The sequence below is a fragment of the Empidonax traillii genome, unplaced genomic scaffold (genome assembly GCF_003031625.1).
Source record: "Empidonax traillii isolate 1590-97213 ecotype Southwest subspecies unplaced genomic scaffold, ASM303162v1 scaffold126:size1624879, whole genome shotgun sequence".
In the NCBI taxonomy this organism is placed as follows: domain Eukaryota; kingdom Metazoa; phylum Chordata; class Aves; order Passeriformes; family Tyrannidae; genus Empidonax; species Empidonax traillii.
Genome location: NW_020955319.1, coordinates 141,604 through 159,555, shown reverse-complemented (window position 1 = coordinate 159,555; position 17,952 = coordinate 141,604). Strand labels below are relative to the sequence as shown.

Genomic DNA, 17,952 nt, shown 5'->3' with positions numbered 1-17,952 from the left:
ACATCAAGCCTCACTATAAGAACCTGCTGACTCTGTCCACCTGCTTTACTCATCCAAGAGAAGCCACCACAGTACAGCAGGTCTTGTTCATTTGTCAGCTGCTCCAGGTGCACGTCAGTACCTGTTCAAAGCCAGCACGGGGTGGGGGCTGAACGAGGACGTCACATTTTGCCAGGGGACACGGGGAGATGACAACTCTGCCAGGGGTTGGTCACCTCCAACAAGGGCAGTGAAACTGCAGCAGCTGCTGAGGGCAAGGGGATCCCTCACACATGACAGCAAAGCACTCCGTCTCTCTGGCTCTATCTGAACCTGCAATGGCAAATGCTGGTCAAAGATGAATAAAACAACGTATGGAATATAAAACAACACAATAAAATGAGGTGCAAAACTGCAGATCATTGTCGCTCTCTTGAAGCTGTGTAAAGAACAAACAAGAGAAAAAGACACACAGAAGAAAAACTACATTAAACATAATAGAGCTGTTATCCCCAAGACTTCTGCATATCCACAATCTGGCTTCTTGTCTTTACACTTGTAGTAATGTTTAGTACAAGTGCAAGTACTTGCACATTTGTTTAGCAGGAAAGAGCACATTTGATTTCATATTTTGTCAGAACCTGAAACATGTTTAATCAGCTGGTAATAAAAAAACCCTACAGAATTCCAAATGATAGGAAAATATTTTCACTTCTTGTGAAAGGCTTCAGGGTTTTTTTTAGGACTAGAGAAGCTCCCTAAGAGTATGCCTGTCACAGGTTTTCCAAAATCCACAGGACTGCCTTAGTGTTTAAGGAAGGCGTGGATGTGGCACTCAGTGGCATGGTCTTGTTGACAGGATGGTGCTCGGTCACAGGTTGGAGTCGACGATCCCAGATGTCTTTTCCAACCTAATTCATTCTGTGATTCTGTACGCGATTCTCCTTGAAAAATTCCGTATAGGGCACAGGTCACGACACTGATCTGACAAACTTCTATCGTTGCCTTATACCACCGCCGAGAACCGCTCGGGATGACGGCGGACACGCCACACGCACAAAGATGCTCGGGAAGCTCCCGGTGCCACCCAGCCTGCAGCCGGAACTGCAGCATTGGGCACAAAGCACAGCGGTAAAGCACGTGTAACTGCCAGGAACTGCCATAGCGGAGCGCGGACGCCCCCAGGAGCAGCTGATTGCTCGCTGGAGCAGCTCATTGCTCGCTGACAGCACCCGAGCCGAACCCGCCCCAGCCCCAACCTTCCCTCCGTGCCCCGATCCCGCTCCCGTCCCGCGCACGCGCACAGCGCCCGCACAGGCCCCGCCCCCTTCCGGGCCCGCGCGCACCCTTCCCCGGGGCGGGGCGCGGCGCGCAGCGCACGCGCATTGGCCGCTAACCCCCCGCCCGCGCGCCCCCCGCCGTTGGTCCGCCCGGCGCGCACGCGCACTCGGGCCCGCGCGCCTCCCCCCGCACAGCGCACGTGTGCGCGCTCCCCCGCGCACGCGCTCTGCCGCCCGGCCGTCCCCCCGCGCGCACCGCCCCTCGTGACGCCATCCTTGCGCAGGCGCGCCGCGTGCTCGGCCGCCCCTCCTCGCCGCCGCGCCCTCGCGCATGCGCCGGAGCCTCCTCCCGGTGCCGGCCGTGGCGCGTGTCTCCGCCCCTGGCCGCAGTACGCGTGCGCGGTGCGGTGCGTGGCGCGCGGCGCGGCGGGGGCGGGGGGCGGGGCGGGTATATATAGAGCGCGGCCGGGGCGGTGGCCGCCCCCTTGTCCCCCGGCCGCCGTCGGAGCTGTGTGCGCAGTGCGTGTGCTCCGGAACACCCGGACACGCCGGCCCGGCCCCGCAGCACCATTTATTACTAAAAAAAATACCTAAAAAAGCCAAAAAAAATCCAAAAATCTTAAAAAAGCCTTTCTAAAAAAAATAATAATCCTCTCTCCTCATCCAACCTCCCTGAACAACCTTTCTGCAAACGGCCGGTTTGATATAAAATAACCCGGTGAAGCGAAGCCCCCGGACCCGGCGCAGCCGAGAGGAGACATAAGAGCGAGCCCGACCCCGCCGAGCGCAGCACCCGCCGCAAGCCCTGCCCGGCCCGCCCGGAGCGCCGCGACCCCCGCCCGCCCGTCCGCCGCACCCGCCGCAGCCGTTGATCCGAGCGGCCCCGCGCCGCCTCCGCCGGCCCCGCTCGCACCCACCGCCGCGGCCTCCGCCTCGTCAGCGCCCCCCCCGCGCCGGGAGACGGCGGCAGGATGAACCCCAGCGCCCCCAGCTACCCCATGGCCTCGCTCTACGTGGGGGACCTGCACCCCGACGTGACCGAGGCCATGCTCTACGAGAAGTTCAGCCCTGCAGGGCCCATCCTCTCCATCCGCGTCTGCAGGGACATGATCACCCGCCGCTCGCTCGGCTACGCCTATGTCAACTTCCAGCAGCCCGCCGACGGTGAGTGCCGGGCCGCGGGCGGCGGCGGAGCCATGTTTGTGCCCTGCCCGCCGCCCGGGCCGCCGCCCCGCATCCATTTTGCCGCCCGGGACGGGCCGGCCCCGGCGGGGCGCGGGGGGAAGTTGGCGGCGGGGCCGGCGCTCACACGCGGCCCGGGCCGCCCGCCCCTCGTGGCGGCCTCGGGAGCGGGGGGGGAGGCGCTTGGGCGCACCGGGAGCGGCCGCGGGGCCCCGACGTTGGGCGGGGGAGTGCCCGGGGCCCGGCGGGGCTGCCCCGGTTCCCGGCAGGGGGGCTGTGGGTGAACGTCCGTCCGGGGGAAAGGGGGGCTGGAGGGGAACATCGCGGTCCTTAGCGCCTGTAATAACCGCGTCGGAGCTGTGTGTGTGTGGTACGTGGTTCGGAGGCCGGCAGGAGGAAGTAGGACGCTCCGGCGTGGCCGGGCAGTTCCACAGGCGGCCAGGCCGGAGCGTTGGTCGGCGCACCATGGCAGGGCTGTCACGTGCGGGCAGGGCACGAAGCTGCTCGGGCCTCCTTGTGCTCCCTCCGCGTGTGGCTGTGGCCCAGGCTGTGCTCTGATTCATTTCTCTTCGCAGTGAACTCTCTGACGTGTTTCCCGAGTTGTGATTTTTATGAAACTTGCTTTTTCACGAAGTATTGCTGCTTCTCTAAAGTTATATCGATAACGAAACTTTCCATGTAGTTCTGGCCATGTTGGCAACACAGCTTGTTCACTTGGAGAGTGTTTCGATAAAAGAACAAATGTGACTGGTTTAAAGTTTTATGAAGTCCGATTTACAGAAAAATAATAATTTGCCCATTAGAACATAGGTGATTTCAGGTACAGTTAAGTAAACAACTTTCTGTTGTAATGGTTTTATTTTCAACCATATGAAGGTGAGAGACTTAAATTACAAACTTTTCATGCAATTAGATTAACTGGCTCTCAAAATTGGCTTTAGCACACAACCATTATCAGATCAGACTGGTGTACCGATGATATCTGTATGTAAGTAGTAAAAGTTAGTGCCTCATCTTAATAGGCAGATATTCCACTTGTTATCAGCTCTTTCTATTCAGAGAGCTTTTGATTTGTTTATTGATTTATTTATGCCATTGTTTAGGGTGAGACAAATGGGATGCTTATTTTGACATACTTGCTTTTTCATTCAATAAAAGCATATGGTACAGTTTCTCAAAAAGAAAGGTCAGTACATTGATAAGATGATGTCAGGGCAGAGGCTGAAGGTAATTCAAATGCTTCTCCTTATTGACAGAATCCCGTAAGGGCCAACTTTATCATTGTCATTAGTTGAGCAACCAGCACATTTTGTGACTTGGTTTGTAATTTGTCAGATGTGGGAACAAATACAGCTTTTTTGCCTGAACAGAGTTTAATTCAGAGACAATTTGTCTCTTAGAAAGGTGCTGTTACTCTAGATGTTAAAAGTATTTTTCTGACTTTAGAAACACGTGGGGTTTTTTTTATAACTAGCCCAGTTCAGGTAAAAGTATTTCTCATCTGTATGAAACTTGCATCTGGCACGTATCTGGAAGCACTTGTTTACAATATGCTTCAATGATACTGTGTGATTATACTTTTTCAACTTTTCCAGAATTGGATGTTCTTGGCAAATACCTAAAAAGTATTTGCTGACCTTTTTTAATAAATCGTTCTATGCCTTTACTGAAACCTGAAATAGGAGCTCTGAGGGTGACTGGCTATTCTTGCAGTAATACCGGTATCGTTTTGATTCCAAACTACCTTTTTTTTTGGTTTAGCCATATTTTTAGCTACATCTCAGGCTGTGCCTATTAAACAGCCAGTAACAACTAGCTTGGGTTTTAAAAAATGTTTTTGAAGGTACGCTTGGCGTTACCAGCTGTCTGTAAACTAGGGATCTCAAAGCTCTTCCAAAAACTAATTAGACCTGATGACACATTTGTGAGGTATGCACACATTTCGTAGTTGTGACTTTTCTGAATTTGAGTCAGAGTCTGGAGTAAAACTCAGGCAATCTTGTTTAATCACCAAACTAGAAATATTCTTTAGTAGTTTGAACTGCACTACTTCGAATTTTTTAAAAGGTTATGTTTCCAGAGGTTAATTATTTGGGAAGTAGCTATTGCCATTTGCGTTTAGCATGGGTTAGCATTAAGGGTATATTCTGTGTGATTTTGAAATTGTTAAAGTGGACTGTCCAGTTGCTCACGACTAAAATGGGAGCTGGTGAGTCATTCAGAGCTCCAGCAGAATCAGCAGAAGTACAGCCCGGGTAGGTGTGTCCATTGGTAACAAGTTCGCTGCTGAATGGAGCTGCCTCCTGCAACCAGCACAGCCTTTTATGGCTGAAATGTGATGAAAGTGAGCCAGTTTCACTAGTTGTGAATTTTAATGAGTAGTTTGTACCTGGTTGCAGATGGGTTCTAGTAATGTTTTAAAAATCTGCTGTGGAATGACAATGTGGTGGAATGACAATGTGGTGTTGGTTAAGCAGAAATATTTAAATCTCTTGTAATTTTGTTCCATAGGAGAGATGAGGAGAGCTGTTGAGAGTTTCCAGGCTGTCCTTGTGGAGAAATTCACTGGTCTAAGACACAGGCTCACTATTAGTCAAAAGTGGTAATGTTTGCAAAGGCTAGTATGGACCCACTTTCAGTCAGATGGTTGAAGAAATGTGTCTAGGAACACACTTTTTTGAGGACAGTCAGGATTGTTCTAGAAGCAGTTAGCATGAATTAGAAAAGCTTCTTTTCTAGTAAAGGAAGCCCAGTTACTACTTCTGGAAATAATGAACTGTTTGTTGCTGGCACTTTTATTGGTGCTGTCAGTAATAATTCTAATGACTTCCAGGGCAATAGTGAAGTCTTATATGTTTCTACTATGGCCAGTCTGATATCCGCAGTTCTTTTTTTCCCTCTTTTTTTCCATCTCTTCCCACCCCCCACCCCCCCGCCTAAGCTTTCCAGAGATTTTTTTATTCTTAGTATCTAGGTTGTCTTTTCTCTTTGCTTAATTTATTATGTTCTTGAAAGCTTTACTAACTTGTTTGGAAAACTGACAGTGCATGTAATTTTTGTGGCTACTGTCGTGTGAATATGGTAATAGTTATCAGTAACATTTTTCCCCATAAAAATATTAGATGTCTGTCTCTTTAACATCTACAGATGTCCTTCAGAGAGTATAATCTCCAATTTCACTTGTAATCTGAAAATGTAATAAGAAAGGGTGTAAAACCTGGTGTATCAGCTGAACCAGAGGTTCATTGCAAATTTTCTTTGGCCATGATATGCAGCAACACAGCTAAAGATAAAATCAGCCCTTACAGACGAAAACATTAAACAAGGGTTTCCACAATGTGATTTGCCCTTGGTCCTCTCAAGAAAAGTAATGCTAACTACAGCTTGTTTTAAAACTAACATGAAGCTGATTTCAGTCTTGCTAACATCATATTGTTCTGCTATATGCAAATTACAGTGAAGTGAGTTAGTACCAATGGGTGTGACTTCAGGTATTGCTTGGGAGATTTTTCAGTGTTCTTCCAGACATACAGGAATTACAATGAAAAGGAGCTGCCCCACTTGAGAACTGATGCTCTTTCTTGTTTAAATACATTGTTAACTCAAAACATGACAGACGCCTTTTTGCTTTGAAGGGAACTGTGAAAACAGAACAAGTTTCAATACTTCCCCATCTAAATATAGTGAGATTTTAAATGAAGGATTTGGAAAGTTAGTTACAGAGTTCTGCTGGAAAAACTACTCTACTGGAGTAACAAAACCTGGGTTTACGTTACTTTGTTTCACTATTTTAATGCTTGCTACTTAACTGAGTTTATAAGTATTTCATCCTGAGCTTTTAATGAATATTTATATAATTTCATATTTTCAAAATCAAGTGCTAGTTTTGAATCTCTTTGATCTATCTCTTACCTGAAATTAGTGATTTTTGGTCACTAAGGACAGAGTTGTGTGGAACAGCTGCCTGAACCAGGCTTCAGCATCCACCTAACCAAGAAACTTTGTCAGTTTAGAGGTATTGGTGATGTAGGAGTTCTTATGTTAATGTTTGCAAAAGGCCTCATATGGGCACAAGCTGTACCCCAAAAGCATGTTTATTGACGCAGTGTACATCTACATGATATGGGCAAGGCCAGATGATTTTCACAAATGTTTAAACTTTTGTAATTGCTACCACTCCATGCGTTTTCACTGTACCATCTTTTCATTGTGGGCTCCAGTCCTGTAGGCTACTGGGATTTCTGCAGCTTGCTCAGCTGACTTGTGCTCCTTCCTAGGTGCAGCTTTTGCTGAAGAGTTTTTGCCAGTTTTTATTGGCATACGACAGAGCAGGGTCTGTTTACACTGGAGGCTTGGGTTTGCGTCTTGGTGGTGGTTCTAAACTTGACATGGTGAAAATATTATTCGGAATTGTACTCCAAGTTGTATTTGTGCGCATATTAAGGTAACTTTAGTGTTTTCTACTAATTCCAAAATGTTTTTCCAGCTGAACGAGCTTTGGATACCATGAACTTTGATGTCATAAAAGGCAAACCAGTGCGCATCATGTGGTCTCAGCGCGACCCATCTCTACGCAAAAGTGGTGTAGGAAACATCTTCATCAAAAACTTGGACAAATCAATTGATAACAAAGCTTTGTATGACACCTTTTCTGCTTTTGGGAACATCCTATCTTGTAAGGTTAGTGGAAAATAAATTGGTTTGACACATAAACTCCTTGATTTGCACTGGAAACGCTGCATGGGTATTACAACTAGATTTTTCATTAATAGGTGGTATGTGATGAAAATGGATCCAAGGGTTATGGATTTGTACATTTTGAGACACAAGAAGCTGCAGAAAGAGCTATTGAAAAAATGAATGGTATGCTGCTTAATGACCGCAAAGTGTAAGTACATAAATACGTAGTTGGGGATCAACAAACTGCAATTCATTTTACAGCAGGCAGAGATTTAAAAGCTTACCTAAGAAAGGCAGGTTGTTCTAAAAGTTTCTAATTTTAATAAGATTTAGAATTTTAGTGGTAGGGCTACTATGAATTGGATCATCTATGTATTCTAAGCACAGACTTCAGTTGAAAAAGGAAAATAATGGACTCTAGAGAAAGAAACCTTTGTATTAATTGTCTTACAGGCCAGTATTGTAAGGAGGATTTGGGAGATTCTGTGGTTTTTTGATATTACTGGTCTGAGATAAAATACCATCCATTAGGTATTCTGAATAATACTTCCTTTATAAGAGTTGTGAGATAGGTGTTATCCATTTTTTGGATGAAACTTAGAGTTAACTGAAACTTAGAGTTACAGTTACTTGGCTCTGAAGAGTGGTCAGATGACATTAATGTTTTTATATGAATGTCTGTTAATAGGCATATCTCGGGTGTAGAAAATAAAACTGAGAGAAGTATAATATTTTAAAATTCATCACTGTTGTACACTGTAGGAAAAGAGTTATTTGGCTACTTGGTTAGTGATATTTAGGCTGAGAGGGGGATGAGTGTGCCTCACAGCTATGCCTAAGCAATCATTATGGTATTTGGTAGAGTTGCAAAAAAACAACTCTCTAAATATGTGAGAGGCTTTTGAAAAAGGATAACAGAGATTGGCATCAGGTTACCATTATGGATTATTTTTACATGTAGAAGTGGATGGATCAAGCCACATATAGGGAGAACACATGTTTTGGAACTTTTAGTTTTCCTGCTTGTTCTGATCTTGACTGACATACTGTGGAGTTTTTCTTTTTTGTTCAGTGTCCATCTTTATACAACCTTAAATTAGTAAAAAGGGTCAGCATGTAGTCATAAAAGCATGTGGGTAAAATACATAATGAGAGTTAATTTTGCTTTGAATCCCTATTCATGTTAGGCTTTTAGAAGTCAAAACACTTCACTCACTATCAAAATCTGCTGAAAATACTATTGTTCTTACTATTCTTGATTGTGATAAGTTATGTGAAGTCGTCAGAGTTTAAAATCATTGAGTTACTGTTTGCTACTTGAATGCATTTGCCAAATTTGAAACTATAAAGTTAGACAATACAATAGAATTTGAAACCAGAAGTCTGCGACTGTTGAAAATAAGTGTCAGCCATGTACAGTCTGTGCCAGAGCAGGTCCTTGGGCTGCAGAATGTTGTGTTCAGGTTCTGTTCTTTCTCTAATGGTATGAACTGACCTTTGTTGTTCCCAGCCAATTTGCACTGGTATGTGAGTAAAGAGCAAGTTGAACTATTTTATTTCACTGTGCCTATTAAAAAGTCTTTGATATAGGCTGGAAAGGTGTGTGAGTGAGGGAGGTTAGTTAGATATCCCTTGCTTAAAAACTGGATCAGAGATCAGTAACTGCTTTAAGGCTGCCAAGTTTTTAGTATGGCAGAGGGATTATGGTGATATCTAGAATTTCTGTTTAGCCTCTTTACTTAGTACTCTTTCAGTTGTCCAGCTCCTGTTGTCAAAGGCTGTTTTGTAAGAGTGAACAATCTCGCCAATGGCTTGAAAGCATTTTCTTGCATAGTAACTGTGATAAACATGCTGATGTAGCAAAGGGTAGTGCAGTTGTTTTTCTGATGGACTTTAATTATAAATATTTTATCTAAAGGATTTCACACCTGTAGTGAACAAGACTGATTAAGAAAAATATTGTGCCGGAGGATTCAAGGAAATTTTTAAACCTTGACAGACTTCAATCTATATTATTCTGTTCTTTCTGCAACTAGATTTGTTGGAAGGTTTAAATCACGCAAGGAACGTGAGGCAGAGCTTGGAGCCAGAGCAAAAGAATTCACCAATGTTTACATCAAAAATTTTGGAGAAGATATGGATGATGAGAGACTTAAGGAACTCTTTGGCAAGTTTGGTAATGTCTTAAAGTTTTCATAAACACAAGTGAACTTCATCTTCTAATATCTGTACAGTGCCTTGCAATACAAGGAATCAGCTGACTGTCTGATGTTTATTTAAAATAGTAATAAAGGGTACTTAATTCCCTTTTGGATTCAAAGGTGCAGTAATATCTGAATTTTAAACAGAATAGTGTATATGATCCTACCATCAGAATTGTTTCAAATAATCTGAAAATAGTGTATCTGTAAACAGTCTTGAGTGGATTCTGCAATTTTTGAAAGTTGCAAATGGGAGCGTTTTCTGGTTTAGTACAGATTGATGTTATGAATGCACTACAGGAAGAGTTACAAATGAGTTTACTGTTGCTTTCGTTGACTTCCAAGTCTGCAGACACCTCTGTTATTCATTCACATTATGATGGTTGACCTAATACAAAATCATAAGGAACTGTTCCAGTGCCAAGGTATATGATTAAGCCTTGATCCTCGGTTATGCGCAGGACAAAATTATGGCAGACAGACAACCATGATCTAGTAATGTATATGATGTGTCGCCACTGAAATAGGAAATGGCAAACCCCTTAATGCAGTTACAGATTCTTCACATTTTACTTTCAACCTTAGCTTTATTTTTTTTTTTCTCCATGCCTTTGCAGTTCTCCCATGGATATCATGTAAAGTAAGAGAAATCTCTTGAACAAGAGATATCATGTAGCAGCCCTAAGCAACAATTACAGGAGATTCCTTTCTGCTACTGAAGTATCTGTGGTTGAAACAATAGTGAGTTTAGCTGGTACCACAGCTAAATTAACAACTACCGTTTGGGTCTGTGAACTGCAAGTTTTCAGAGGTTTGGAAATGCTGAACTGGGATGGCCTTAAACCCAGATATATGGTGAAGCACATGCCTAATTGCAAGGCGTCCCCTCTGGGTTTCAGTACCTTTTTCAAAGGATGAAATCACTAATGCTTTTTAAATGTTGTAGTTTTTAATAATAAAAAAACTTCATTCATTTGGAGGTGAAATTCTTATCCTATATTGGTTGAAAATACAGTAGGAAAGAAATTCAGCAGGGCAGACTTGAGCTATAATGGCTGATGTTCATCACCAGGGCAAATTAGTAATTTCATATTAATGGATGACATTTAGTAGATACTATTACTAGTTTGTAACACAGGTGAAATAAACTAAATATGAAGACTTCTAAGAAGGATATTCAAAAGGTGAAAAGAATACACTGCATATGAAGCATAAGTATTTCATTCTCTTTTTAGGTCCTGCCCTAAGTGTGAAAGTTATGACTGATGAGAGTGGAAAATCCAAAGGCTTTGGCTTCGTTAGTTTTGAAAGACATGAAGATGCCCAAAAAGTAAGCTTATGGAGACTCGAATAATGTTTCATTAAGTGATTTGAGATCTTGCAAATTTATTAAGGTTTTTTAATTGGTCAAAGACACTGCAAGAGTGAGCGTTCACTTCCTAAAAGACTTAGCACGGTTTCTGTCATTTAGAGTGATTTCCTATGAGCAAATGTTCATTGATCTGAGGAGTCTGTTAAGTCAAGATACTCTGAAACAGCTGAAGCTAGTGTAGAAATGGGGAATCTTGAATAATTTAATAACCTGGTTTACTTGGGCTTAAAGGTCTCAATGATATTTGGACTCACTCATGCTGGGCAGCATACAGGCATAGTAAATTACTACATCTCTGCAAAACTGAGATGAATCATTGGATCCAATTTGGTTGCACAAAATGTTTATGCAAGGCTGAAAGGATTGTGTTTTCAAACTTCAGCTCTGCAAAGTCATCAGGAAAGCCATTAGTTTTATAGGGTGTCTTTGGCACAGCCGTAAGAAAATAGTCATAGGCCCTGTGATGTTGCTTTTACTCTGAAGGGTAACTTTGGAAGAAGGGTCTTTTTTATTCATGTATATGTCTATAACATATCAGTATGCTGTATAACTTTGTCAACTGGTTGCTTTGATATGTCAGTTGACTGTGGCAGTAAGGACATAGCATCAGGAGAGAAACTCAGCACAGAACAAATGGCAACAAAGTTTGCTCTTCAAAAGGCATTTTGGTGATTTGTCAGTACTACAAGTGTACAAGCGAGAGATTAGAACAAATCCTGTTTTATATGTACGTTTTTCAGTCTTACATTCATTGATGAATTGTTTCTCTTACAGTACTTAAAATCACATGTTGGGTGTTGTACATAACAAAATTCTAATATCTCTTAAGAATATTTCCTTAATGAAACACAAAAAATTTTAACAAAAAGCCATGTATGCAATCTGTAGCTTAACATATAGTATAGGACAATCTGATAGATAATAAGGTTTCAGATGTTACTTTTAAAAACAGAACTAGATGAATTAGAGATTTTCAACTTGATTTTCTCTGCCTTTAGCAAGAAATGGATAGAGAAATAGTTTTTCTTGTGTGACTTGGGTGTTTTTTCCCCCCAACTTCATGTAAAAAAGTGTTTTGCATCCTCATGACTTGTCTTTAACCGGACAGAAGTATACTCAGAGAGCAATTTCAATTTTACCTTAGCAGGGAAATCTGAGGGTATTTTGTTCCAGTTTGGGATATTTCAAGATGGATTGGCTCTTTTTCTGGCATCTGTATTTAACTTTTTATATTCGAATTGCATTTTTGAAAAACACTGGAGTACAAAGCATTGCTAACTTGTTGTTTTTTAATGAAGGCCGTAGATGAGATGAATGGGAAAGAGCTCAACGGGAAACAAATCTATGTTGGCCGGGCTCAGAAAAAGGTGGAAAGACAGACGGAGCTGAAGCGCAAGTTTGAACAAATGAAGCAGGACAGGATCACCAGATACCAGGTTCAGTTTTAATTCAAGAGGCCTAACTTTGTTACATGGTATTTTGAGACTTACACAGAACACTTGCTTTCAAAAATAACTTGCCTCTTTTCTTAGGGTGTAAACCTTTATGTGAAAAATCTTGATGATGGGATTGATGATGAGCGTCTCCGAAAAGAATTCTCCCCATTTGGTACAATTACTAGTGCAAAGGTAAAGTTCTTAGATTGAGCTCATCCTTTCTCTGAAAATGAACAATGATCCTTCACCAGAGAAAATAATATATTACATTGACTAGCAGATGTGACCCACTATGTATGTGGGCATCTGCTTTCTTGGTTATTGTACATCTCAGGTTAAACACCGTATGATCATCCTTTCCTGTACTGATATTAATGTGAGAAACCATCTTTTCATTGGCAATAATGTGCTCATTATTATTTCACTGAAATTTTCATTTATATTTAGTTAACAGCTAGCTATTAATTAAGTGATAATACCCCTTTCTGTAAATAATTCAGTAACACAAACCTGTGGTCTCACTTCTAGTAAGCTGAAATAAGAAACTCATACAAGTTGAGTGGGTATGACACGGGATATTTAGTTTTAAAATGAAATTTTGTACTGACAGGTCATGATGGAAGGTGGCCGCAGCAAAGGATTTGGATTTGTGTGCTTTTCGTCACCAGAAGAAGCCACGAAAGCAGTCACAGAAATGAACGGTAGAATTGTGGCTACTAAACCATTGTATGTAGCTCTAGCCCAGCGTAAAGAGGAGCGCCAAGCTCACCTCACCAACCAGTACATGCAGAGAATGGCGAGTGTAAGAGCAGTACCTAATCCTGTAATCAATCCCTACCAGCCAGCACCTCCTTCAGGTTACTTCATGGCAGCTATCCCACAGGTACGTAGAGAAACTGAATGTTTCAGACTCTGTATAAAATCTGTTCAGATTTAACAGTAAAAAAAGCTAGTAGTGTGTGTCCATAATTTCAGCATTCTGTTTTCATAGTAGAAGGGTGATGACTGTTCATGCCCTTCCCAGACAACAGAGTTATGCAATGTTTTTATATTTGGCAGACTCAGAACCGTGCTGCATACTATCCTACTAATCAGCTCGCTCAACTTGCTAGACCTAGTCCTCGCTGGACTGCTCAGGGTGCCAGACCTCATCGTAAGTCACTTCTTCTTTCTAGTGATTGCAGTAAGCTCCATAGCGTTTACCTTTGCACTTTAAAGTATATTTTCATGTATCAGTCTTTGTCATATTGTCACCATTCAGTGTTTCAGCATGTAACAAATATATTTTCTAAACTGTAGCATTCCAAAACATGCCTGGTGCTATCCGCCCAGCAGCACCCAGACCACCGTTCAGTACCATGAGACCAGCTTCTTCACAAGTTCCACGAGTCATGTCAACACAGCGTGTTGGTGAGTTTGATTTATGCAAACTTTAAGTATTAGACTTCTCTTTTAATTTTGCTGGTTCAGGATGATCTCTCAATAGCATTCTGAAGTTCAGTGTCACGTGTGGTGACACTTCCCTCCTTTTGCAGCTCTTACCAAATGAAAAAGCTAGTATCGCCTTCTAGTAGTTGCTCTAAAAACTGTCCCAGCAAGGACTCCAGCTGTGATCCCACCTCTTTAGGATGAAGCATTTTTTTTCTCATTATGTGTGCTTTAGTAATACTGTATGATGGCTTCTGTCATTTCTGAACATCACTGTGGCAATTTTAATAGGTCACATGTAGAAATCCTGAGATGATAGAATTTCAGCTCTTGCTATTTTGCCATACAGTACTGTGAGTCAGTATCATATATGTAAAATCTGGACATCAATGAATGAAACAGAATTGATTTTAATCATAGAGCAGTTTGGATTGGAAGGGACCTTAGTCATCATCTAGTTCCAACCCCCCTACCATGGGCTGGGACACTTTTCATCAGACCAAGATAACTGAAGCCCCATGCTTGGTCTTGAATACCTCCAGGGATGGAGAGTCTGCAGCCTCTCTGGAGACATTATTCTCTCAGAATGTATTAGCCAGCTATTTGCTTCCTGGAAGTATTTTTTTTTTTTTTTTTTTTTTGGAATGACTGGCATAATGTGCTCAGGAAATCAAGTGTCCTTTAGGTTAGAATGAAATTAAATTAATACTCAACAAAAGTGGGTGTTTTCTTACAGATCTTTTTTCAATAGCATGTGTGAAAAGCAATTAATGAGTGAAGTGAAAGTAGCATCCAGTAAATTTTGAGCTTTCAACCTTCAGCTATGACTGCTGGTACAATAGTTGACAATATCACTGAGATGAATCTATAATACAATACCTTAATTAGTTACTCACTTCAAATTGGCTTGGTATGCTTTTAACTTGTACAGTTTAGACAAAATTAAAATAATAATAATAATAATTCACATACGGAATTGTGTTACTCTATTTTCAGCTAATACATCAACACAAACAATGGGTCCACGTCCTGCAGCAGCAGCTACTGCAGCTACTCCTGCTGTACGCACAGTACCGCAGTACAAATACGCTGCAGGTGTCCGTAATCCTCAGCAGCATCTTAACACACAGCCACAGGTTGCTATGCAGCAGGTATGTGATTTTAGGAACTGCTCCGTGCTTTTACTCATGTTCTTTGCGTAGGAAAATGGAGGGAAGAGAGGCACTTGTAATTAAAAGTTGTCATTCTAGAATTCAGGCTCTGCATTGTGGCAGCAGAGTAAAAGCATTGGGTGGTTAAGTATATTTCAAGTTCACCTGGGACAGGATGTGATCCTGTGTTATTTCATGCTTTCTAGTTGTTTGATACCTTAACCTAAATTCTTGTGTTTGCTCCTCAGTGGAGTGGTTAATAATAATCTTCACCATCACTCAGCTCTAACTAGTACTACTTGATTAAATTGACTTAGTTGTAATTTCTTCCATGCTTCTGGCAGTGTAGGCCTTGTTTATGCTGAGTTGTTAACTATGAACTAGAATTTAATTTTTAAATGGTGTCAAATTAATTTGCAGCCTGCTGTCCATGTGCAAGGTCAGGAACCCTTGACTGCTTCCATGTTGGCTTCTGCCCCTCCACAAGAACAAAAGCAGATGTTAGGTATGTATATCATACCTTTCTCTATGCAGAAGGACAGTAAAAGTACTCTTTTATCAGTCTTCAAATACAGAGTAAATGGTTTTACCAGTAGAACAAGGTGTTTATTTCCCTTTTCCCTTAAATCTAGTCTGTGTTTGTCAGGTGAGATTTGTCCCTGATTAACTTTTTTCTCTCTAGGTGAGCGTCTATTCCCTCTCATTCAAAGCATGCACCCTACTCTGGCGGGTAAGATCACTGGGATGTTGTTGGAGATTGACAACTCTGAACTCCTCCACATGCTCGAGTCTCCTGAGTCTCTTCGTTCGAAGGTGGGTGGACTTTTGTCTTACACACTAGTTTGGTCAGTGGTTAATTCTACACTGATCTAACAAGTGTTTATGCTGGCACAGTGGGGCAGCAGGAGTGCAATGCAACAGTGACTCAGGGCAAGAGTATCCTCCTTCACAGGGTAGCAGTGATTGGAACTGCAGTGTTATCTTTTTCTTTTTTTTTTTTTTAACATTGCAGGCATTGTTATGTGTCATTTACTTTGTATTATTAACTTTAAAAGAAATTGTGAAGCTTCCCTTTGTTAATTTTTCTTTTTTACTTAACAGGTTGATGAAGCTGTAGCCGTACTACAAGCCCACCAAGCTAAAGAGGCTGCTCAAAAGGCAGTTAATAATCCCACTGGGGTTCCAAGTGTTTAATAGGTAAGTCGTCTGAGCATTGTAGTTTCATAGGTTGACTGGGCAATAGTCTTTGGTCCATGGCCTTATAAGCAGCACGTGTCCAGGCCCCTCATCATTTGCAGCCGCAGAAAGCAGCAGCTTTGGCAAACAAACTTCTGTGCTCACTCCTGTTGTCCAGTTCTGTAGCTCTCAGTTAGTAAAAGCTACTGACATGTCTTGTGTATTTAGCTGGTACTACAGCATTGGTTTTAAGAGTATAATTAGCTGGAATTAGTTCTAGGCATGTGTATAAAAATGGGTAGTTCTATCAAATGCTGCTATTCATACAGTTGTTTGAGAGGAACTTGTGGAATTAAAGTAAGCTTAGAGTGGTACTCCAACCCCATTGTTTCTTAGAAATGAAATAGCTTATTTACACTGTGATTTGTGTATACTTGCCAAAATCTAAAGTTATGCATTAATTAAAAACTAAACTAAAATTAAGCTATATATTGTCTTGACCCCACATTTGTGTGAATTTACTTAAATGTCAATTAAAATACTGATTTGTCCTTATTGCCTTCTGTGGGGTTGGTATCTTAGTTGTGCTTAGTTGTGACAGAAAGAGCCAAAAGGTGGTACCTTTACAATTTTGACAGGGGAAAATGTGAATAATATACATAAATATTTATAAAAATTTATAATAATATCCTCAATAAATGTTGACGATAAAAAGGAATGTGTTATCTATTCAGTCTAGCTAGGTTTTGACTGTGTGAACTTATTCATATTTGTAGCTGTCATTTGAAGATGAATTCAACATTTGATCACATAGAATTTTCCTTTTTATTGATATTTTAATTTCTGCAATTTTCCTTCTGGAGGTAGAATTTGAGTCATGTTTTTTACATATTTTTTTGGTTTTTTGCAAGGGACACTTCCCCACTGGAGATATCAGGTGCTGAATAAGTTGTCTCTCCTAAACAAAAATGCGCAGACTTTTTGAGAGCGCTACTCCACCTGCTCCATTATGTTTTAGTAACCAGAAATTTAAAATACTGCTTGGGGAGTTACCTGATGAGCCCCAGTCTGCTGGCCTTAAGTGTAGAGGTGACCTGCAGCCAAGTTAGTCACAGTAGCAACCATTGTGCATAGGCATTGTCTAAAGCTGTGCCGCGTGAAGTACAATTCGGTTCTAGAGTCAGTTTTGCCTTACCGAGGATCACAGACTTTGCGTACTTTACTTTCTGATACTCTGCTGGCAAAGACCTTTGGTATGATGGATTCCCTGAAAGCCCAGGGTGCTGCCTGGCATGCAGCTGCAGGAAACATATCACAAAACAAAAGGTGCTACTTTAATTTTAGAACCTAACAGCATTGTTTTTGTTTGCAGAAAGATCCGGGACTACAATCTAGAACTTCGCTTCACCGAAGAAAAAAAAAATCTAAACATGGAAAAACTATTAAATATTGAGAAAAACATTGCAAAATATAAAAGAAATAAAAAAAGGAAAGGAAACTTTGAAGCTTACGTACAGAGCAACGCCAGGGCTAGCAAAACAAATGCTAGTCCTAGATTACTTAAGGATTTAAAATTTTTAAAAAAATAGTAAAATAAAAAATACAAATTAATGTTTTATAAACCCGGGGAAAAGAATTTTCAGCACAGTACAAAAATTTAAAGCATTCCTTTCTTTAATTTTGTAATTCTTTACTGTGGAAAAGCTCAGAATATCACCACTGTTTTAGTTGACAGTGGGAATTGATAGCTGAGCAAAGAAACATAATTTGGATTATAAAATTCTTGGTTTAATAAAAATTCCTTAAACACTGACTTACTTGTGATGGTCTCTTTTGTACAGTGTACTTCTCATAATGTCATTCAGAATGCCAAGTTGAATCCCACTCTGTGGTGTGTTTTAGTGGTTTGTAAAGATTAGCCTCCATATAGGTACCTGTTACTGATAATACAAACTTAGGCATTAAAAACAAATAAAAGAGCAGTGAGATCTGGGTTTTAAATCTGTAATAGGAAACAGTGCCTGAGGTTTTTTAGTTATCTAATTAGAAATAGACCTTTAAAATACC

At 41.5% G+C, this 17,952-nt stretch overlaps 1 protein-coding gene across 1 annotated transcript; it reads left to right on the top strand.

Moving 5' to 3' along the window:
• Positions 1–1,773: 1,773 nt before the first annotated feature.
• PABPC1 (poly(A) binding protein cytoplasmic 1) lies at positions 1,774–17,698 on the top strand. Its single transcript, XM_027883391.1, has 15 exons — positions 1,774–2,423; positions 6,928–7,121; positions 7,214–7,329; positions 9,158–9,297; positions 10,558–10,652; positions 11,993–12,130; positions 12,227–12,322; positions 12,741–13,013; positions 13,190–13,283; positions 13,430–13,540; positions 14,555–14,709; positions 15,130–15,214; positions 15,392–15,522; positions 15,811–15,906; positions 17,258–17,698. The coding sequence occupies exons 1-14, from the start codon at positions 2,231–2,233 to the stop codon at positions 15,901–15,903; spliced, it is 1,914 nt and encodes a 637-aa protein (XP_027739192.1). The 5' UTR covers positions 1,774–2,230; the 3' UTR covers positions 15,904–15,906; positions 17,258–17,698.
• The last annotated feature ends 254 nt before the right edge of the window (positions 17,699–17,952 follow it).

Excerpts from the sequence above, each read along its gene's own strand:
- PABPC1 (XM_027883391.1), top strand. The coding sequence starts at position 2,231 with ATGAACCCCAGCGCCCCCAGCTACCCCATGGCCTCGCTCTACGTGGGG. Across the intron at positions 7,122-7,213 it reads GGAACATCCTATCTTGTAAG|GTGGTATGTGATGAAAATGG; the intron begins GTTAGTGGAAAA and ends TTTCATTAATAG. Across the intron at positions 14,710-15,129 it reads CACAGGTTGCTATGCAGCAG|CCTGCTGTCCATGTGCAAGG; the intron begins GTATGTGATTTT and ends ATTAATTTGCAG.